The following is a 24,589-nucleotide window of genomic DNA, read 5'->3' as shown; positions in this document are numbered from 1 at the left end:
ATTTTAATTGTGTAAGGACCACACACATAAAGCTTATACTCAATGTCCAAGTCAGGTTGAAAGAAATTTGACAAATAGCATTACCGTTTTTGTTTTTTATTGACTTTTCATAACTTTAGTTTCAGACTCTTTTCAGGTCCTTCAGAATTTGTGACCCGTATTTTACTTGTTGGTTTAGTGTTGTTATAGATTTGTATGAAGAGAGAAGCATTTCTGATGTGAACTCATGGTCTTTACAGTTCTTTGGTGTTGCCTTTACTTTCATTTCCCTGCTTGCATGACCCCTTAAGGTGACCATAAATGGAATGAGCTGGTCATATTAGCTGGTGGCATGATTTGACTAGTTAAAAAAAAAGTTTCTTTAGGTTTTCTGCTCATCTGGTCAAGCAGATGTGAATGCCAGTGCCAGACACCATTGCCTTAAAGTCTGTGATATTGTGCATGTCTTTTAAAGGAGAATTGTCTTATCACAGTGTTTCTCAACCAGGGTTCCTCCAGAGGTTGCTAGGGGTTCGTTTAGCAATGAGCAATTTGTGGCTCTTAGGTCAATTTAACAGATATAAATGATCTTTTTGGCTATCTGGAAGGGTGACATTCAACGTAAGAGGCGTTCATCCCATTGACCACCAGGCTAATGTACCATGAATTAGCCAAATCATAAGCATTGTCAGGGGTTCCTAAGACCTGAAAGTTATTTCAAGGGTTCCCCATGTTCAAAAGTTCACTTTCTAATCATCTGCTTAATTTTCATATTACTAGTAGGCCAGATATAGGCTTATCCAGTTTGGGACCATTGTACAACAGTAGTTTTTATTTGCAGCTCTGTGCATTCTTGGTTGCTCCATGGTTCTTTTCTGTGAGTTGTAAAGAACATGGTAATATAAAAGGCTCAACACAGCTGTTTTTTTATGTTTTGGATAGTGGGGATCTTAGAAGGTTGATGTTCTTGGTGCACTTTCCTGGTGTTTTTATACCTATTGGACAGATTGGCCTTTACTTACTTAGAAGCCACTGGGCCAAGATGGGAGTGGATGGACATAAAACAGTTCTCCACCTCCGCACTGGTACAATTCCACAGATTTCCTGTTGTAACGGGGGAAAGAAAGCATGAGAAATGCCTCCAAGAATCTAGATATCAATATAAATCTGCAATATAATAACTTTTTCAGTAGAAATTGATTATCAGATTTTTTACATTTTAATTCTTGCAGGTGTCCATTTTGGCAAAATGTCCTTACTTCTAGTTGTTTCAAAGAAAAAAAGCAACTGTGGGGAAATCTTCCCAAAGGAGTCAGAGTTTCTAGCCCTTTCCTTCCAAAACTAAATACAAATGACTGGAGCAGTATGTAGGGAACTGGATATCAGCACACCATATTCCTTCAGAAATTGCATGCCTCTAATGTGAGTTGAGCTCTGTCTTTTACTATATTTACCTCTTTCAAACAACCACTGAGGATGTTTGTCTGAAGATGTTCTCTCTAAGGAAGAGTAGGCTGCTTCATAAAACATGTCAGGATGTTAGATGGATACAGATATATGACTATTACTGCAAAGTGCCTGCAGTTAAGGATAATGTACAACAAATCACAGCAGGTAATAATAAAGTTCACATCTAATATCACAGCTCATACTGAAGTGTAAACTGGTTAGGATGTATATTACTGGCTATGGAAATTCCCAATATTACATCAAGTCGCTGTGCTGTTTCTATCTAGTTATTGGGTAGATAATGCTATTACTAATTGCATGTATCTGCTTGTTCTAAGGAAATATGTGTTATTTCCCTAAAATAATATATTCTTGAAACAGAATGTGATAAAGTGTTTAACCTTTTTATTCAAGCCTAAATGCCCAGGCCAGGTTTACCAGAATTAGCATGCATTATTTAAACTAGAACTGTAGACTAATTTTTATGCTCAAAAAAGGAAATTTATTGGTGCGCTGTTTAAAAAGAATTCTTTTAACATATGCAAGTAAAACAAATATTTTTTAAACTATAATTGTAACAAGCAGTTACAGCAATAAAAACAACCAGACTGTCATCTATAGGCTGTTGTGGCTTCTGGAAGAAAAGCTTTTTGACCAAATCTTGTAGCTTGTACATGATTATAGCTGACCTGGTCTTCATCAGGAACTAGTCTGATTGCTTATGCATGGCTGTTAATGATAAGCAGGTTCCAGTGTGTAGATAGACTCTTGTTTAAAGCTTATAGAGCACTTTATCTATTTCTTCTTTATAAAGTAGGAGTCTTTTGGGCCATTGTCTTGGACAGATCCCGCCACGGGCCTTGGTTTATTGTAGCACCTCTTATTACATTTTACACGATAACATAACAAATGGAAACTCCTTAAAATGGTCATGTTGAGTTTCTTGCGTCATTATTCAAAGTCACTGATCAAAAACACACACTTAACTCAAATTCAGAGGAGTTATAAGTTCTCATCTACATATTTGTTTTCAGGTCAATGACTTAAAACCAGGAAGAAAAGAATATGTTCAGACAGCTGCTTATTCACCTTGAACAAAATACAGTAGTATCCAATTTTTTTGTCTATAGCAAGGGTCCCCAACCCCCGGTCTGGGCCACGGCCAACTGACAGGTGAGACCAGCAGTGGTCCGTGGCTCTGGTCAGTGCACCCCCCAGCGGGACCCCGCTCAGACCTGTGATTGGAGAATGGGCAGGTTCTGGGATTATGTCACTCAGGGGGAAGTTTCTTCCCCTTTAAATGCGACACAGGACTCCAGACCAGGTATCCATAGATTTAGTGGTTCGTGAGCTCCCATAGGTTGGGGAGCACTGGTCTATAGAAGTCTTACTTTTCAACCCCGCAAGTGGTACCCTAGTATAACCTAAAGTATAAGGCTTTTTCTGCATTGTGCGAGGGGATGCTGCCATTTTCTTCCTATAGGGAAATGTCTCCAGGTTGTTTTTCCTCTTAAATGTAGCTTGGGCATATTGGGCATGTTGGTTCATTTTATTTATGGAATTACATTGGATTTCATGTGTACAACCTCTATGGATTGTTCTCCAGGTACCCAAGCAGACTACAATTAAATGTGATGGATAAGGTCAAATGAACTAAAACATTGCATTTCTAGTAAGAGTAAGTAAGTAAGTAAGTAAGAGACAATTCTTAAAATGTTCATTGTGTGGAGATGGGGTATGTATAGTTATGGTATGTAATATCATGCATTTCATTGTTAGGGATAAGTAAGACGTGACATCTCCCCCCTCACAATCACTTATACATACCTTGTCTGCACTTTCCCACAATTTGGTTGGTGGACCACCACGCATACCTGGTATTGCCTGGTACCATACCTTCCTGGTATTGCAGAACATATGGCTGCCTTCCAGGTTGCAGTGTTTTGGGCCAATTCCGTAGGTTTAGTTATTGGCACATGATGAACCTGACATTATTAACTTTGTGTAAGCTCTCACACCATTTATCACAAAGCTTATGCAGGTGTGCTTGGAGCAAAAAAAAATTGGTAAATAGTAAAGATGAGAATAGGAGTTTGTGTATATGAAAACTACTGACAACCGCTGGCTTTTGCATTGGAATGCAGTGGTTCTCAAATGCATGTGTTCAAGAAAAAAAAAGAAAAAGGCTGGCAAATGCATCTCAATAGGACATGTGAAGAAAAATGAAAAGCAGAAATGTCACTTTATACAACTGATGAAAATGGGAACCTGTTGACCCTGATCTGGCATGTGTTTGAAATGCAGAAAAACCACATCCATGCACACAAGCCCTGTGTCAGGACTATTAAGAGGCTACGTTTCTTTGAGTAACAGTCTCTTTTTTAGGGATGTAGGTCACTAGACTGGCATTTCCATATAGCTTAAATACTCCTTACACTTTAAGTGTCTCATGGATCAATTATTAACAATGCCTATTTCAGGATTTACATGTTCCGCATTCATTGGAAGGGAGGAATAGAGTCTTATTTACTAACCACCATAAATGTGAACACATCCATCCCTCTTTTCCTTCTGTTCCTTCCAAATATTGCATTATTGAGCCCCAGCTACCAGTAAGTTTTTGCAAAGAATTTAATTAAATGTCTATTTCCCCCAAAGACATAAAAAAATATCAGGGTTATCTGGGTTAGGAAAAACTCCCATGGCTGAGGATGAAGAAAACAAAAAAATCTGTATTGTTCTGCTATATAGAACAGTGAATTTTTCATAAAGCTGGGTTCACATTGTCCCTATGCGTTATCACATGCTGAAATTTAAATGTGTTGCGATGAGGTAGATCATTTATTGAATAAGCTGCTTGAACCACCAAAAAAAGGGCATGCAGTATTTTTTGTAACACAGTGCACCACTACCTATGTCACTGCAATGTAACAGTGTGAGCCTGGCCTAGGGCTAATTTATAAAGCTGTTGCCCTTGCTCCCGGATCCATTAACTTCCTGAAAATGTTAAACGGCAGCAAACGGAAACTTCAGCTGCATGACAGAGGTTGAATGTGGCTGACACAACAACGGCAGGGTCAAACTGCATTATATTAAAGATGGGTGGTTGGGAGTGGATAACAGCAGCGGTTTGAAACCACAAGCGTGAAAGGGGAATATGGGAGAAGATACATCAACAGGTAAAAAAACAAAAAAAACTGTGCACAACTTATAGAAACTGCAATTTGGTTTCCAGGCTAGGTACTGTAAGAATTGTCCTCTCCAGGAATTTATGGCCTCTTTGGTAGTTCTTAAACCTAGGAATGAATGTGTAGGTGCCCGGATAGTCACTAGTCAATAAACATTCATTAGTAAAGCACTAAAAGATGTTGACGATTGTTTCTTCTTTGCCTCGTCTAGCATATGACACAAAATGGGAGTACTATACACATTTTGTAATATACATATTTTTTTGAAACGAATTCTCTCTTTACATCAAGGTGACTAGGCCTGTTGGTTGACTGGTTGTTTTAGGAAATAACACATCAAACTGCTATATTACAAAGCCTGTGATTTCACTGCCCTGCAAGTTTCAAGCAAAGTAAAAGCTGCACTTTAAATATATTTGTCTGCCATGGGAATTGTGTGTGTAATTGCAAGTCATTTACAGTATCTTAAACCAAGCTTGAAGTCACACTGACATTGAGTTTCCAAGCAGATCATAATCATAAGCCCTAATAATCTGTTTGCAGCTCCCATCTGTCAGAAACTTTGCACAATCTCATTTGTAGTTGAAATAATGTAAAACCTAAAAATAAATGCCACTTATTTGTTCCCTTCTAGTCTGTTAAATTTACCATTAAAAGTTTGTTTTTTTGGATTGCCGCAAAAATACTAATTAATCATGCAAAGAAAAAAAATCCAGGGAGCTTTTATGTTCCTGAGGAGTTTTATTGAAAGCACTGTTATCAGTTCTTTTTGTTTCACCTCTATGTACTACAAGACACCTTTTTATGTTATGTAGATAAGAGGGGGGTATTCTGTAATCTATCATGCTTTATGTTCTACAGTGACAACATTGCACATCTATACACACAGTACAGTAAGTGTTGTCAACTTAGAACTTATCCCTACTCATCCCTACCTTCTCCTACCACTGGTGCTCCCCAACAAGCTTATGCTCCTCTGGTCCCTCTCCATGTGGAGTAGCGAAGAGATGGATTAAAACTATATTACCTCCCCCACATTGGGTACTGTTGTTTCCTGCAGCAGTCAACTGTCACTCAATTCAATTTCCTCCCAGTCTACTCACGTGTCAACCACTTCACATGACCTACAAGAAGCCTTTGGAGCTAAAGCTAGGAAGTGATAGTGGCCAGCTACACAGAGGAGGACCTGTGGAGGATATGGGTAATTTAGTTCTAATCCACTACTGCTGTGCTTCTACTGAGCATTAATGACCCCTGGGTTATGCCTCCCCCCTCCTGCTCTGGCCACAGAAGTCATGATATCTGCAGTTACATTTCTGTGTATTATTGACAGGAACGCTATATGGAAGAAACAACACCCTAAACATAAATCTAATGCAGACAGAAATTTTGTTTTTGGGTTTTGGTTTGGGTTACACTTTAAATGATGCTTTGTCTCCATCAGCCATTGTCCGTATTCATTCATTCATTATTGCATTCTATAATCAGCACAAGTGTACAAGGCTCTCAATAAACACTTTAATTAAAAGGTTTCATCTTACATAATTACTAGATATAAAAGGTTTTAGAATACACAGACATGATTTACACAACCCAATCCAAATAAATGTTGTGCATATAAAACATACTGCAGGTGTTGGCGGCTGTATACCTGATCTGTAATTGACAAGAGTGGTTTTTGGAGCCTGGAAGATTATGCCAGCATTGGCTTTGGCAGTGTTTGTGTTTACAGTATAATACAGAATATATTATATGTGTATGTCCAGTTGGTCCTTGCATAAATAAGGTCACTTCTTTGGTTATTGGACAATAAACGAATAGCAAAGCGTACAGAGTTATCCCACGGTGCTCAGGAACTGTCCTCTTGGCTTGCATCAACATGCTCTTCACATGACTGAGATGAAAGAAAGGATTCCCATGTGGCAAGGCACTGCAGAAACACAACAGATGTTTGTTATGGAAATTATATTTATTCACAGGAAATAACAGAAAAGTTGAAAAAGTAGAACTACCTATACTTGGGGCCCAGCTGCTATATTTTTACCAATGATCTGCTTATGGTAACCCCATCAATCTGGACTATTATTCAAGAGGAGAGGAAATGGGAACAGTAGACAAACCTACCACTTCTATTAGATTTACATAATTGATAAGCAATCATCATACTGAATGGGCATGGAAATTGCATTTTTTTTTTAGAAATAAAGAATAATGCCGAAAATAACCCGCAGTACTTATCTATTGGCGTTCAATCGCAGGACACTACCATCGTCTTTTCTTCTACCTCTTTGCAAATTGACTGTTTCGGGAAGCCGTAACTCCCGTGCGGGGAGACCTTGACAGCTGGGCAGCAATCAGGCTGGTAAGAATGTTTTTTGCAGAAGGGACAAGTTTTATGGACAAAACCACCGGTCCGATCACGTATTCTCCAAAGCAGGACTTTAATTTAAACTCCCAAGATTGATTGGAGGCTGTAGGACCTTAGAACCTTTATTTTCCTATATCAGGCTTGCAGTTGTAATACCACTTCTGAATTACAAAGAGGTAAGGAAAACATTTTCTCACTGCCACCAAAGGGGACCGTTGTGGACATTACAGCTATACCTCCACCAAAAAGGAAGCTAGTGCCAGGTAGGTTATACTCCCTGTATGCATTTCAGCTTTTCATGATGAGATATAAACCATTAAGCTAGGGAGTCAATAGCTCTTCTACATAGAATTTAAATTTGTTTCATAGTCATTTACACTTTCTTGCCTACATAGAGCTTTTATACACAAATGGAAAGAACATTTTTTACCAAGTATTTTGAAAGGCTCCATAAATGTACAGTAAACTGTTACAGCTAAGCTGGCTCACACAGACTTAATGGTTTGTCTGATCATCTGAGAACACTCAATAACCAGCTAGCAGTCAGAAGATGCAGGGAACCTTTATGGTTTGAATTATGTAGCAATCTGGCGTCTCTTAAGAATTTTAAACATTTACAAAGAACTGGGAAGAATATACTAATAGGACATGAAAAATAGTGTAGGTAAGAAATCATTTATTTTACCAAAATCCACTGCTTTAGAAGTTAAGTAAAATACACACTGGGCTGAAAGTGGGCTCGGTAAGCATTTATCTAGAATTTATGTTCAGCAGTAACTCATATTTAGAATTTTTTTCTTCCTAACTCCTTTACTTCTAACATAATGTAAATTTGCATTCCAAATTCCCATTTTGGAAGGGTGTTTATTATTACAGTCAGCAGAGCTTTTTTTTATATACCCCCAGTATCAGAGGACGGATGTTGATGACCCCTCTGAACCAATCAGAATGGTTTCTGAGCATGGTATCGCCATCACAAATCAAACATAATTTGCTGGATGAAGCTGTATGTCTCTTTCACTCGCCTCATTGCACTTACTGCTTCTGATAAAGAATAGTACACATTATTATAACCAGAGGTATAGGGTAAGAGCTATGTCACAATTTTGCTGTCAGTGACACTTTGGCTGCAGCATATTCATTCTAATGATTCTGCCATTCAAATAACAATAGAATAAAGCCATGGAAGTGGTTTCTGATTTATAAGAAGTAGGGATGAAGGGGCAAACCTCAACATTGCTTTGAGTAGAAAATGGCAGGATTGAGCTTATTGAAGTTTCATTGAACGTAGATTAAAAATTATAATTTCTATTGAAGTCTATAAACAACACCAGCTGTTCTAAATTAATTGCAAAGCCCCTCAACACAATATTGTAACCAAAACTGGAGAGGGGAGGAAAGAGTTAGTGGGACTTGTGGACTCAAAAAAAAATGTAAAAAAGGTTTGATGTTCTTTCTTTAAAAAACATTTGATTTAATTGCACCTGTTGTTCTCCTATTCATCCACGAGGTGGTGCTGAGTTTATTTTTGATGTTGAACTCCCAATACTAGCAGACAATCTCAATTAGATACAGAAATATTGTAAAACAGTGTAAATTAAAAAGCACCTCCTAGTGGACCAATATCATTATGGCAGGCGTAATTTAACAAATGCATTTCTAGCTAGAAAATGAATGCTCCAATAAATGTATCCTTTTTATGACGTTTACAGGTGTTAAAAACAATTATTATAGTGACTCCACTAATGTTTAGGGTTCAGCACTTTCTGTTATTTATTTTATTATGATCTGCACTCTGGTGGTCCCCTTGATCCTTATGCACAATGAGACCCCTGGATTCACCATTCCTTTGACTTACTTGGAATAATGAGTCCCGCACCACAATCTTATACATGTCTTTGGGGATGAGAGCTATGGGAACCAGGAGATCAACACTCCTAATAGTGTTGGTTTCTAGGCAGACTTTGGAAAATGATTCTCTAATGTAGATGGATGCAGGAGAGGTAGATAAATGATAGGCAGAGATCTTCAGAACTCTTGGCAGGAAAGAGCCCGTTTTAATTCTGTAAAGTGATTCTGATTTTGCCCAGTTAAATTTTACAACAGGGTCACTTTACAGAAAATAATACTGGCCCTTAGCAACACAGACACACATTGCTGCCAAGAGTCTTGAACAAGATCTCGGTCTAGCTGTAGACATTCACCAAACATCTAAACCCAGCGCAACCTACAACTTAAATACATGACCCAATACCATCAGTTACATCAAAATGAAAATTCTAGTTCTGGAAACACATTTTCATGTAATAAATATCAATACCTGACACACACACACACACACACACAAATTCTCCTTTTTTTTGTGTAATACGTGCGCCTCTAAAAATAAAATGTAGTTTTCTGCACTTAGAACAGGTAATTACAGAAAATAGCAGTTTGAAAAAACTTCAGATAAGTACTTTGTGTGCAGATTTAAAAGATATTGAGAACTATAAATATCTGTAAAATATTGATTGAAAACATCAAGCTATTCCAAGTAGAAAAAAATTCATTTTTTAAATACTTACAGGCTCAAACAAGCATATTCAAAAAAAACTAAATTGTGTAATTATCCAAAGAATTTAATCACAATTTAATCTTTTCATAGGATGGGTTTCTGTAATTAAACTTAATATTATATATTATGTTATTAAATGAGCCCTAAAGTGTACTTGTCTTACACCGGTATGTCTGTACAAGGAACCAGCATTGCCTAGACATCTCAAGTCGCATTCATAGTGCTCATAGAGGGGCAAAACCTAATTCCTTGCAATATGCAAACTAAAAAAAAGAAGCTGCAAGCTTGGAGCTTTGTAAATCTATTTATTTTAATATCTTAAGTCTATTGGTATGGTTTGATGGAAGTGGAAGGCTGGTGTGAAAATTTCAATAATTTCATTCAGTTATATAGTTAGGTGCCACTGATGTTACTTCTTTTTTTTTTTCTTGCAGCCTATGGCTCACTTGCATTTTTGGTGAATACATTAAGCTGCACTTTAAAGAAATAAATAGACTTGTAAATCTATCCATGTACACACACACTGGAATCTACCAGGATAGGACGCTGATTGTAATAGCAGTTTATGTATCCACTAGACGGAGAAGTCAGCTCTTTTTACCATTATCATTATCTTTGTAATTACTAAAAGTTTTTGCAAAACCAGGTTTACTTGAGGTTTGCTGACACTATGCAGATAGAGGTTACCCTAAATGAATGGTTGTGCATTGTAAAAAAAAATATGTTATGTTCTGAACACATTTCCTAAAACATTGATTGTGGAAGTCAACAAATGGTACCAAGTAACGCAATTGAAATCTCGTTGTCATTTTACATCAAAGAAGGATGTATATGGGCTCTGCATGTTATTTTCTTTATTTTACGTTTTACAGGCAGGATATATAATACAATATAAAGTGTTTCTTTTACCTTATGCGGAACTAAATCCTAATATTTAAAAACTTGTGACCAGGTAGGTACTTTAATGCAGAAGGGACAGGAGATTAAAGAATATTACCTGCCTGATCACATTTTTTTTTATAATAAACTCACCTGTCCTGGCTCCATCACAACATTGACATATTCTTCTGCTCCTCTTCCAGGTTTCCAATCTTTGGAAAACTTTATTGGCTAGGCCGGGATGAAATAGAGGTTCATTCATTTCTGGCAACCCCTGGGCATGCTGGGGTACCCAACCTATCCTGGTGTCATACGCCGAGCTGCTGAAAAAAGTTTATTACTGCTTTCAGCTAGTACGAACCATCACCCCAAAACAAGTAAATCCTGACCCTAACCCTTTAAGCTAAAATCCCCCCCAAAAAAAGACCTAAACCAAAGTCACCCTGAAATGGGGCCTCAGTGGTGTTGATGCTAAGGCGTTACTCAGGGTACAATTGTAAAAATTGAAACCTTTTATCTTTCAAACACTAGGGCTTTGCTGTTTGTGCATACAACAAGTAGTGATTTTGGTATTACCATTTGTTGTTCAGATTCCAGGTATACCTGTGGCTATTTGCCTTGAGAACTAATAGCTCCAGAAAGATTCCAAAGCAAAGACCTCTTAGATTCTGTTTCCAGGGCCCTCTACTTATCATTTCCTATTATTTTAGGATACCCAAAAAAGCTCAATTGAAGCACTAGTTTAAATCTGCTCAATACATAAGACGTGCATAAATGTTATTATTATGCATAAACAGTATTTATATAGCATTGTACATTACAGGGGGGTTGCAAATGACAGACAGATAGAGACAGTGACACAGGAGGAGGAGAGGAAATTGCCCAGAAGAGCTTACAATCTAAGAGGTGGGGGAAGCAGCACACAGTGGGAGGGAAGCGCATGAAAACAACAGTGCCTAATATCCTACGGTTTGTTTCTTTTTACAGCAGCCTAGGTGGAAAAAAAAACCCTATCAGCAACTGTGACGGGGGACCCCTGCTCCCTCTGGGAAATCAGAAATCTCACTGCAGAGGTCCAATGCATCCCCTACCAACTCAGACCTAAAGGGCTGCAATCAGCATTGTTCATGCTCTCGGTTGCCTACAGAACCCTGGCTCTGCAAAGAGCTTGTTGGACCTCTTCAAAGAGATTATTGCTTTCCTACAAAGAGAAGGGATCTCACTGCAGCATGATGGTGGGACAATGGTATTTCTACTTAGGCTGTCCCTGACTTTATAATCCTGAAATATATTTAGTCAATATAATTTAGTCAATTTAGTCAAAAAGTAAAAGCTCCATTGGGCTGTAATAACTTGGTCTCTGCCAATGGCTCCTGACTGCTGCCTGCCTACAACCTTTGATGTTTATGTAAATGATTTTTGTTTATCTAGACCTCTTGCTTTAGGATACATTGCTCTTGCTTCCTTACCAGGTCTCCTAGCCGTCAGCTGGTAGGGGGAGCATGGGGGCCACGAACTGGCATTCTCCCTGCACCCGAATAGTCCAGGGGCCTCCTTACAGGGTGCAGCAGGGATATTATCACAGGTAATCCTGTGTCACCTACCAATATGGTTGCCCCCATCCTTGTCAAGAGATTTCTTCTATCACACACCCATCAACCTAAAGAGAAGTCAATAACATTTTGACATTTTCTTAGCTCAAGTTGGGCCTTTATAAAAACAATATTACATTTTGCATTTGCCAACCTTACCCAATTTATATCTTTCCTTCCTGCAAGTCAACTAGCTGTGACTAAAAATATAATACACCCTAACAACAACAATTACCCTTTTCCAAAGGATGTACTCCATAATCCTGACAATCATTACTAAACCCAATTTATTAATACCTATTAGGATGGAGGATAATGTTTTTATTCTGTTAATTAAGTCAGACCATTTTTTTAGTTTGACTAAACTAAAGTATGACTAAAATCTAAAGGTAAAACACAAGTGAATCTCCACAGGAAACAGACTAGATTATAACAAGTATTTTAATTATTTGCTAGTCCCATCCGACTATAACATCCTAATTAATATTTGGACACCATCTTCAGTGTAAAATTCCCAATGGCTCTGGGCTGTTTTGTTATTTTCTACTGTAATTCTAATTTGATTCTCATTATCAGAGATGTAGCTGGATCTCTGCATATCACAGCTGTGATTAACACAACAACAAAAAATGAATGCAACTGCTTAGAGCTAAATAAAGTAGAATTATTAATAGAGTTCAGATAATATGGGTGCATATGAAAGAAGTTCTACTTATTCAATAACACACGCTACTAAAAGACAAGCTAAACTTTCAGTTTACATGAGCTAAATACCTTTCAGGGTGCTTCAAAAAACAGATTTGTAAAGTTCTACATACATTTTGTTTAGAAAGAAGCCACATTGTCAGTAGAAAGGATTGTCTAATGCTAGCACGCTGCAGAAAAGACTATGTGTGCAGAAACAGAAGTCTCTATACAGCTGTCCAACATGACCCCGTTACAGCTCTCAATCATCAAGGAGAATGAGCTTTGATAAATGTGGCGGTACTGTCAGCCCTCTACAATGAGATCACTGCACCTTCACAAAAAGCAAGGCTCCTCTAATGAACCATGCTGGCAAAATCCAGGATTTTGCTCCGGCTGTGGCTGCTTTCTAAAGGAAACGACCTATAGGACCTTTGGTTTTATTGCATCTGGAATATAGCTTACCCATTGGAAGATACATCATAAAATAATATAAATAATTCATTAAATTAGTCCCCGTCTGAACTTATACAAAGGCTATGTTTATATATAATATAATAATATTTGCCCCCTTATTTGATAATACTTTGAGCCTGAATTTCACATTGAATGTTAGAGGTCACCTAAGCTTGATAATTTCAGTTTGCAACATCCTAACCTTGTTCCATATTGCTTTCTCATCTCGGTGTGCATAGGCTGAGCCTCACATTTGTGCACAACCCTGTTATTTGTTGTTATGCACACTCAGTAAGGTCAGACAGATGCCAACGCTCCTATGTTTATTTTGCCTCCCTGGATTGAGAAAGCTGGCTTTAAAACAAAACAGTAGAAAATGGTCCACTGGTATGCTCAGTCTTTACATCCTTCTCTAAAATAGAAACGTGCTTCTTTAGTCAAATGAGGGACACAGGTCATTACACCTTCAGGTTACTGCTACCTATCACTGAATTGAACACCAGCAAGTAAAAAATTACCAAGCCAGATGCAGCCCAAGTGTGTAGCAAGCAGTAACAAAACCACAATAGTAACAGGTTCACAGGTACAAAGAAAGAGGACCTGTGTCCTTGAATGGACTCCAACAAATTGACTTTTTCTTTTGCATGTTTTAACAAATATCAAAGCAAAATAAATTACTGGTTCCCCAGCATGTAAATGCTCAGTTTGTTAGGCAAAAACCTAAGGACTAAAGAGCCCAACTCTGGGTCTAATCTTCAAGTAAGAACACCAGTTCCAAAAGACTAGGCACAGGACCTTAGCACCAAGTTGACACAGTATTACGCACAGAGGGAGATAGCATCTTGAACAAGAAAATGAAATTTAGGAGAAAAAGTAGGAAGGAAAGAAGTAGACCCAAAGAAAAGCAAAAAGCTTAACAATTTTAACTATATATATGTACAGAGTAGAATGACATTGGCAGGCTAACCTCTCAAAACTGTAGGGCCTGAGACCTGTCAAAGACTAATAAAATGACTACACAACCAAAAAAGAAGGTTTAAATTTCCAAACAAGACATGGAGGAGGGTCCATCCAAATAAGGTCTGAGACTCTGAGATACTGCAAAGTCTACAGTAGAGCTCAACATTCTATCAGCAGCAATCTGCAGTGAGGAAATGTCCAAAGTCGTCTAAGTAGGAACCAGGGGAACAGAAAATGTACTTCCAACAACCTTCACCTATAACACAGGATTGGAAAAACACCAACTGCTCTAGAAATTAGCATTTTAAAGCTCAAAAGGAGATTTCATTCTCCAAGATATAGCAGTTGGCAAATCACATTGGTACACATAATACAGGGCATAGCAGGAAGTAAAATGCTCGGTTTCCTGTGCCCATTAGGAGGTGGACACAGTATTGACATAACTATGGTCCGTCAGGGATAGCACTGTTAAAGCATGATACTGCACAATAACATTTACTAAGACACTATTTTTCGCAAACAGAGTTGCTAAAGAGGGAGCACCACTACCATGGGGAAATCTTGAGAACCCTTAAGGAATCGATCACCTCCCGATAGGACTATAGACTAATGTATTTCATATGAAACTTCCAGAGAAGTTAGAAAGTGGCTTTATTAGCTCCATGGATACCAAGTTCGGTACAAACTGATACTCAAATGTAAGGCAAATATTACCGACCAGGAGAACACACCTTTTTTCTCTGCCTTTTCTGTTCTTCCAGCACCAAGAAAAGAAATAAACATGAAAATACCAAAGCATTTGTAATTGCAACAATTTTCTGGGAGAAGTGGTGCATTTTCTGGCATTAAAGATATATTTTTGTCCATAATTGTAGTATATTTAAGAGATCGAGATCGGGCATGTGTAGAAGCACCAGAAGCCTCCTAGGATACATGACTTGGTATCCCGTCAGGCTCTGCACTCCAATTCTGTCTTGATCACTGCGATGATCAAAAGTAGAGGTGCTTTACCCTTTTTTTTTTTTTTTAAAGGGTTTTAAACCCCTTTTCCAAAAAAGAAGGTAATTTTAACCTTACATAAAAGGGTAGCTTTTATGTAAAGTAAAAATGTTAGTTCAGGTACACTTTAAGTAGTAAAGTTGACACTTATGCATTGAATTAACATGGCATAAGGAAGAACTGTTCTTTGGAAATGCATATGTACATCCCACTATTTTTTCTCTGCAGATCTGACAAACCAGAGTAGTTTATATACAGTTGTTACACTGGCTAAATATCAAAGCCTTAATTAAAACAAGACAGCTTATAAAATACAGAGAGCCTATTGCAGTAATGGACTCAGTAACAGTCAAAATATTTAATCTCTTGGGTATGTGGCTGCAAAGGTTACGTAATAATAGGAAAAAAACACCTTCGTAGAACAGACAATTTTCAATGTCTGACTGCTGTATCCTAACAAATTTTGGGATTCAAGGCAGAGAATAAGCAAAAGAAACCTGTGCTAACAAAATATCATGGCTTCATTCTGAAAGTGCTGACAGACTGTCACAATATTCCTCCAACTTCAATACTTTAAGTCACCAATGCAAACGTAAAAAGGGGACCTGCAGGAATTCTATGACAAATCAGAGAAAAGGGCAATGATCAGACAAAATGGTGGTAGTTAGGACATACCGACTAGCCAAATAACATGGACAAGGATGCTAATCCCAAAAGGAGACTAGGTTAAGAAAAAATAGAAATTGCTAGAAAAGAAGTGAGGCTTTAAATTTAACACGACAAAGGGGAGGACAAAGCTTGCAGCTAATTAAAGGGGGAAAGTTGAGTTGGGAAACATGCTTGGGAGAAAGTACTTTAGAAACAGTGTGACTGTCAAGTTACAATTATTTTAAGTTACACGCAACCAATTTTTAAAACCTTTTTGTGTAAAAATTTGCCTGTTTTTTTCATATTGTGACTGTTAACCAAGTAAAATCACAAAAATTATTTCCATTTACATACAGGCACTTTTTTCATATTGTTGCATAAGACCTTGGACAAAAGAAGTCAATGGAACAGAAAAGTAGATTCAGATTGCTCCTATGCTCTCCAAGATACCTAAAACTCCCCACTGGAGAAACATTCTATTGGTCAGATGACTGACAGAGGCTCTATCAAAGCCCCTAAAGCAAAAAAAAAAAAAAAAAAGCAATAAATAAAGCTGAAATTGGGTATTAATACTAGAAGCAAATAGATGGTATGAGGGGGGGGGGGGTACAATATTAAAAGCCTAAAGAAGTACATCAATAAAACCTAGTGCTTACTAAATGAAATTTTGTAGGCTGCAGTCCCAGTTTTACTGCATCATAGGCGTGCGTTTTCTTTTCTAAGAATCTATTAAATTCATTACGCTACAAGTAATTGATGTTATATATAATTTCATGGTATAAATGTTGAATAGTTTCCAGTGAGCGCTTTTTGCGCCATGCTAGTAAAAACAATTTGAAAAGACACGGCTAATTTCACACTATTATAAATAAGAAAAAGATTTCTGTGTGAAGAGAGCATAATTTCAATCAATGCTAAAAATACTGAAAGCCTGCATACAAATGAAGGGTTTATATATTACAATTTGTAGAAGACTACTTGGTCTAAATTGTATTTAAATTGTGTAACTTTCTATATTGGATAGCATGGAAGAAAATCAATTTTTCAGTTTAAGAACATTAACAAACATTCCCACCTTACAATGAAATTGATGAATTGTGTTCGCTGTAAATTAACTGAAATGATCACTTCTAGATCTACAGACAAATGTAAATACTGACAATATAATTAAAGGGAACTGCTACATCTCCTGAAAAGAGATTTAGGTAGGCTAGTTGTGCATAATGCTGCAGAGACTTGCTGCACGTCACAACTACCACCGATATTGGCAATCAGGCAAGGACCGCCATTAGTGCTGGGTGAAAACCAGGGCTAGAACACATAACAATGGTCTAAAAGGGATTTCTTTAAAGTACAACTCGCAAGAACAAATAACACAAGTATACCTGCTTATTCTCATCCCCCTTGACCAAGTAATAACATAACCCATGCAGTGCAGGAGGAAGGGGGTGTTTTAAATCTTACAGCCAGTGTAATTTATACAGTTCAGACTCAACTATAATGATTAGTTCGACAGCTTCAATCATTTAACCAAGGGTATATAGGCATGGAAGCCTGTTCTAAGTATAGACAAGCAAGCAATTCTATCTTGGATAAGAAACCACCATCCCTACAACATCTGTTGACGGACAATCTCTGCCATGGTCTAAAATGGCCTGATTTATTAAAGCTCTTCAGGGCTGGAGAAAATACACTTACATCAGTGAAGCTGGGTGACCCAGCAAACCTGAAACGGATCTGGTCCAGGATTGAAAACATTTGCTAACAAATCCAGTCCAGGTTTACTGGATCACTCAGCTTCACTGATAAAAGTGTATCCTCTCCAGCGGTGGAGAACTTTTAATAAACCAGGGCCTACGTGTCTATTGGCATCAACAGAAAGTCAGACATGCATGATCTGACCTCCCTCATGCCCCTCTCCTGACCTCCTAACACTCACACCACAATATGGCTCAGGTCAAACATCATGAATGCAGCTATGGAAGACAATGAATACAATATATTGGTGCACACCAGTATCTGTTTAATCTAAACACTTTTAAAAACACTTGAAATAGAAAAATAAAAATACTCTTCTCAAGCCCCTTGCCTTTACTAACATGCACAGTGAAGGAGATGCCTGAAAAACATGTGCTCTTCTTGCAATTCATTGTATTTTATGGCTGTGATTGAGGTTTAACTCATCATCGGTGCTGTGGGTAAAATCCTGAGCATAAATGATAGCAATTGCAAGATGAGAGATTGGGACAGAGAGGATGAAAAAAGGAATTGTGCCCATAAACCACAAACATTGCATTTTATAGTTCTGCCCCTTTACTATTACCCAGATTATTACTGTGGGTGAAATCCACCTACATATCAAAGCACCTACAACATCGTTGTATTTTTTTTCGAGCATATATTTCCATTAGTACGGTTATCATGTAAGAAATTATAACATAATGGTACCTCTTCATAATGGTTGATACGGCAATCTGCCATATTTATAAATGTAGCTTTCAGGTCAGATCTCATATTTTTCATCCATCTCTCCCAATCAGCACTCAAAGCATTGTTGGCACATTCAACTTTGTCTTCAAGTTTTCCAATCTCTTCTTTCAGCTGCAATGAGAGGTTTAAGTTAAAGACATATAATAAACAGACAATCGTCTAGAATAAATCCAGGCATGCATACATAACCTAAAATAAAACAAATATTCAGTAAATTAATAGAATATGTGTGATATGTTTGCTATATACAGTGCTACCCATGTAAGTGCGAAGAGGTCATTATTCTTAACATGTATGTATAGAGTATGTGCTCAACATAAATCTGCTGTATAATTAAACATTGTGTTAAAGAAACTCCCATGTTATATTATTTACCACATAGGTACGTTTATTTAGGAAGAGGGTTGCTTTTGCTGTCCAGATCTTTTGGTTACCAGGACAAGAATTGAGGGGAATCTGAACTGCAATAAAAACCCGACACATTCATCCTTGGAAAAAAAAAAAGCTTAGCTAGAATTTAATTTGAAATACATGTACACTTTTTAGTAATTTTATAATATTATAGTCAGTGTTCAACCCACAATTTTTTTAAGCTGGGTGGTAAGAAACTGTAGGTGGGTGGGTGGCAGCCCCTGTATTGTGACCCAGCTCACAATAACGCCAGGTTACTGAAAAGTGCAGGGTCGTGCTCCCAGGTAAAAGAGGCTGGGTAGAACACTGATAGTAAAATTGCAATGCACTAAATATATCAGCATGAATAACAAATAAGTCTCATTACATTAGCACAGAAGAACAATGTACTCAATTGCTGTGATAAAATGAATCCATTTTCTAAAACAAAATTCAAGGCAGGCAAGCTGCAGATAAACTCCAGACAGAAGCAAAAAACACCAATGAATGAAGGATCTAATGATAACATTTTTAAATATAAAATTAGTGTAAACACATGAATTTGGCCTTGTGTAGTTACAATGGAATGCAAACCAGGAGAAAGAGGGGAAGAACTTCTACATTGCACATGGCAGGTGGGTATCCTATCAGTAAAGCCTGCAGTAAACAAAAGCATTACTTTCCTGTTTGCATTATTTGTTAAGGACATTTAAACTTTAGGACTGAACAGACCGACATAGAAATCCTTTGGCAAGCTATCAAGCTCCCATAGATGCATCCCAGTGTTGTATTTAGCTGCTTGTCTGGAGTTCAGCATTAAATGCAAATATCAATATATCATAAAACAACTATAATGCTCCAACTAAAAGCCTCCGATGACATGCATGGGTTTTGTGTAACCTGAGTAAAAATAGTACATAAATGAGTAGATGATTTGCAGATTTCTAGAATTCCTCATTTATCACCACTGATACCATCTGTGTTTGCGTCTAAAAAAATAAATAAATATTAATAAGAAAATATCTTCAAGCCATTGGACATCCCTTGGGTGAGAAGAACCCGAAAATGATACACAGATTGTGTTTTCTGCATATGAAGTTGGCACAGCATTAAAGCATGCATATTACGCTGGCATCTGCAATCGTTTTGTAACTGGCCAGACTGAATGATCATGTTTTGATGTACAGATTGGTTTTAGGCTTACATTCTCCTAAGAGATGGATGTTAGCAAAGCAACAGTTTAACATAAAGACCCCAAATTCAAATCTAGAAATGTGTATCTTGGTTTCATTTGATGTGGAACTGTGCTTAGAGCTAAAACACTTTGAGAAAATAGTTATTCAAAGGGTGCCTAAAGAAATAAACTGGAGCGGATTTACATTTTTAATATATGTAATATTCTGGATATAAAACACTTACAAAGGATGTTCTAAAAAGGAAAAAGACTCATACTTCAAACAATCAAGTATTTGTACTGATTGGCTGTTATAAGGAACACCTCCAAATTCTTGGGGTGCATTTATAAATGCTGACAGCCTAGGCAATATCTCCAATCTAAGTATATTTTTACAGTAAATTATTTATTTAACATACCGCTGCACATTTTTTACCATTTGATACCAATGTAATAGCGTGCTAAAACATAGATCTCAGGAAAGCACAAACTTTGTATCATTTGTACATTGTGTTTTCTTTTTAATTAGGAAGTTTTTATACCAAATATAAGAGAGTACAAGAGAAAACATTAAAAGGGAAGGATATAACAGGATATAGCATAAACCTCTGTCACATGGGTGTGATAATAATACTAATACAATAAAAACCTATTAATTTACAGATGGATATTCAACAAATGTATGAAGCGCTTTGGCACCACCTAAATCATTTCCAAAGAGACGCACTGGGGATGAGCTTTGTTTGAAGTTTTTGTGAACAAAAGTTGATTTGATTCTTTTTTCCTTACTCCTAAGTCTTTGGCTGCTCTCTATGAATACTTCTTCTTTATTGATGTTTGTTACTCTCTGCTTTCCTTTATGTAATTACTTCCCTGGCTGGCTCATTATTTAGCTGTGTTGGTTGATCTCCAGATGTTGGCCAGAGGCTTTGCCCTGGCATTTTTTTATTACTTGAAAATAACTCTCTCCTATTTGACCAGCATTTGATGTTTGGAAGCCATACACCTGCTGAGATAACAACCTCAAAACTAATTTGGAATTAAGTACCACCACTAAGGGAATATGTAAAAAAAAAAGACAAAAAAACAATTGTGACACTCATTTGTTTATATAAAAATAAATTAAATAAATTTTCCACATTACTGGTAAGGCATGGCAAATCATATGGCGAGATATAGTGGTGCCCCAATGCACTACTGCATTGGGAAAAAAGATGCTCTTTAAGTGCATAAAAAAGCACTGCCAGTCTATCCACAATTAATGAATTAAGGGCAAAATTTAAGCACAAGTTCTGAAAAGTGCAAAACCCTTCTTCCCCACAGCTCTCCTTCTCTAGCATCCTTGTCACATTGAGCTGAACATTTCCCTTTGCAGGTGCCTACGTACCACCTCCTTCTTGGACGGAGGCCTTCCACAATTTGGAAATCTTAGTTGGTAAAAATCTAGCGCTGGGCTGCCCACGCTTGCAAACTCATTACATAAAACTTCTCCGGAAAAATTTCAACCAATTCATGTCTAGGAAATATTAATGAACACATGCAGACTTCACACAGACATAAATCCTTTCTGGCTGGGATAAAGAAAATTTTGGGAGGCCACTGCGGTTGAAGGTAAGTAAGTACCTTGCCAGGGGTAGTGAGGAGGGAATGTGGCTGTAGATTATTGAACTTGTCTTTTAATGCAGTGTACCTTGTTACATGATAATATGTTGTGGTATTACAACTCGTAGCTCTAAACCCAAGAACAAAAATGTAATATATTGCCGCTCACCAGATCTTAGATGTGATGGCTGAATTTGTTTTTTTCTGGCTTTTTTTAAACTTTATCATCATCTGGTGATACTACCAGCAGATTACTTCCTAACCTAGGGTGACAACACCCACTCTCTCTGCTGAACCGGATAGGGAAAAGCGTTGTCACCTTTGACTGTTGTCCAGATTTGGACTACACATACTTCCTTCGCAGGTGACAGGGACATTGCATATATGGCAACTGCAACAGATATTTTATGTACTTGCTGAAAATGTTCTTAGTGTAAAAATAGAAGAAAATAAATTCAGCCATGACATCCAGGGAATACGAGGGATTACAATTTTATGTATACTTTAAAGTTACATAAAATTGTGCTCAGACTATGGTCTTCACCTCTCTAGCTGCTTGTACTATGAAGTAGTTCATTCAAAGAACACAGCAATCATTCTATGTGGCAATAGGTTTCCAGTGGCTTGAAACATATGCTGTGTGTTGACATTGAAGGGCTGCCAAAATTGTGTTATCCATAAAAATAAAAGGGTATAGCGCTTATATATTACTGCCTCTGATGTGAACTTTGACATTTTTGAAGATTTCAAGTTCCCCACAATGCCTAAAGTTTTATAAGGGCTCTTCTTAAAAGAGTTTTTGTTGTCCAGAATATGTAAATACTTTGGTATGCATATTCTGGGCACAGGATAATTTTAAGGTAAACTTGGTGAACATTCTGCTTTTAGCTTTGTAGAACAATGTTTGGTAAATTGCATTAAGATTCTTTTGAATACATTCACTTTGCCAGTCTTATAATGCAATGTACTATCTGCTCACACAAGTGGTTTGAGATAAAAACAATTATATTTACTTACACTCTCTCTATCTGCATTCTTATTGACAAGAGAATCCACTTTGGAATCAAGCTCGGCCTGAATCTGATCTCTTCTTTTCAGTACTCCCTTGTGTAGAAATATAATGGTTGAAAAGAAAAAAATAGTTACGTTATTAAATATCTAACAGTAAGAAATCCTAATTAATAAAACCTGAATTATATAATGAATTTGTTTCAAAATGGTGACCACAACCAATTTACAAGCCTCCAAATTTATTACTAAACTGTCTACTTGATAATTGTACTGGACAACCCCCCCGAAATATATTGTTATGCTAGGCAGCACATTTTAATAAATATATATATATATATATATATATATATATATTTTAGGAGAGACTATTGAGGGGGGATCCCAATTCGATGAATTCTATTTTTACATATAAATATAAAATACTGCACACATGCTGTGTTTTACTCAATGTAATGTAATCAGCAGAGTAAAGGTTTAGCAGGTTTCTAATGCCCACCTACTATATTCACAAAAGCTTGAAGTGGAAATAAAGTCATAATAGAAAAGGTCACCAGGAAGCAGAGATTTTTGGCAGAAAACTTTTCCACTGCTCTTCATGGCTTTTTCTTCTTTGTTTGCTCTGCACAGCAAATGCACCATGACATGTAAAGCCCAGCTCAGTTCATGGCACCACCGAGAATACACCTAGATGGAAGAGATTTGCAACTCCTGAGCATTATATTATCAGTGACTGCCTACTTGCCATAGAAAACTGTGGTGGACCCAGAAAAGTAAGCAGGATCCTGGACCTGTCATCGCTAAAGGGTGCAAAATAAGATAGGTGTGTGTAAAATTCAGCAAGTACCCTGTACATACTTGCCAAAATTGGAGAAAGTTCCACTTTAGGAAAATGCTGAACATGTAGCCCTGGAATGCACATATTCCGATCATCAGTTTGTTATTTCTAAAGCTGTTCCCAGTCTACTTGCCTAGAATCTGGACAATGTTTAGGATGACTTTGTCTACTCCTAACCGGGCCATCAGTCTGCAGGAAAACCTGGACAATTTCTGCAGTTTGCTTCAACCATCTTCCAAAGGATTTATATACCTTTCTAGCAAGTGTCAGGATTCCTATTAAAATTCTAATACTAATTAAAAAGTTAAAAAAATATATTTATATTGTATAATTATATAAATTATATTTTGGCTTTGAGGGACAAGTTTTGTCAGGCTTTGTAAAAGAAATGTATCCACCTGTCAAGGTGAAAAAGTTTTACCAAAAAGGAAGTGAAGGGAACATGTCTATGTCTCTGCTGGAGAAAATTACCCTCACTTCCTGCCTGTTGAAATAATCAGCAGGACAGGAAGGGAGGGTAAATCTTTGTGATAGAGCTCCAGAGATTAGGAATAAACTGAGATTTCTAATCCTTCCCCACTCTATCCAAAACTAAAAAACAGATAAGGCTTGATAATACACATTAGTACCTCCACACTTAAAAATGTTGTTCTTTCTGGAGAGAAATAGAATGTCTGTATACTGGACAATATTTCAATAGAATAATATACATAATAATAATTACATTTATTAAGCAAATTAACATATTTTACTTTACAAAAAAAGTCTTCAACACTTCATGACAAACTCTCATTAAAGAACAGCGGAGGTTTGTGCCTATAAAGTTCTATTTGTTTAGTGGCTCTGCAGCAATTTCAGTAAATAGAATGGATTAACTTTTCTGCACAGAAAGCGCTTTCCATTATCTGACGTGCCTGGAGTGGGAACATTGGTACTGACGCTCCTATAGTTATTAGAGGATATGCAGCAAAGTATAAAGCAAGTCTATGTAGCCCTATGTTTCAACCAGGGTTTCGTGGTACCTTGGGGTTCCTTCAAAGGTTGCCAGGGGTTCCTTGAGCAATGAGCAGTTTATGTCTCACGACAGTTTGACTGACACCAATGATGGTTTTGGCTATCTCGCTGTATGTATGGGTTGTATTCTTCTAATGATCAGCAAAGTAGAAACGATTATTCCCACTGACCACCATTCTAAAATACTGTAAACTGTGGATATAATTATAGCTAGGGTCCCCTGAAAACTTGTTATTTCCCCTGAAAACTTGTTATGTCCCCTGAAAAAGTTATTTCAAGGGCTACCCCATGTCATAAAGTTTGAAAATGGTTGC

At 37.2% G+C, this 24,589-nt stretch overlaps 1 protein-coding gene across 2 annotated transcripts in view; it reads right to left on the bottom strand.

The window, feature by feature from the left end:
- Positions 1–6,120: 6,120 nt before the first annotated feature.
- SNX7 (sorting nexin 7) overlaps positions 6,121–24,589 on the bottom strand; it is a 48,535-nt gene continuing 30,066 nt past the window's right edge. Inside the window, exons 7-10 of one of the 2 annotated variants that reach the window (XR_011921921.1) lie at positions 22,433–22,519; positions 18,208–18,360; positions 11,871–12,080; positions 6,553–7,145 (exon numbers count right to left, since the gene is read on the bottom strand). Coding sequence is in view for 1 of the 2 variants with exons in the window: in XM_072419843.1 (XP_072275944.1) it covers positions 6,466–6,546; positions 18,208–18,360; positions 22,433–22,519 (321 nt within the window). In the remaining variant the exon portion in view is untranslated. The other variant, XM_072419843.1, reaches the window with a different exon arrangement.

Source organism: Pyxicephalus adspersus, chromosome 8, assembly GCF_032062135.1.
Source record: "Pyxicephalus adspersus chromosome 8, UCB_Pads_2.0, whole genome shotgun sequence".
Classification (NCBI taxonomy): domain Eukaryota; kingdom Metazoa; phylum Chordata; class Amphibia; order Anura; family Pyxicephalidae; genus Pyxicephalus; species Pyxicephalus adspersus.
This window is presented reverse-complemented; position numbering and strand designations above follow the sequence as displayed.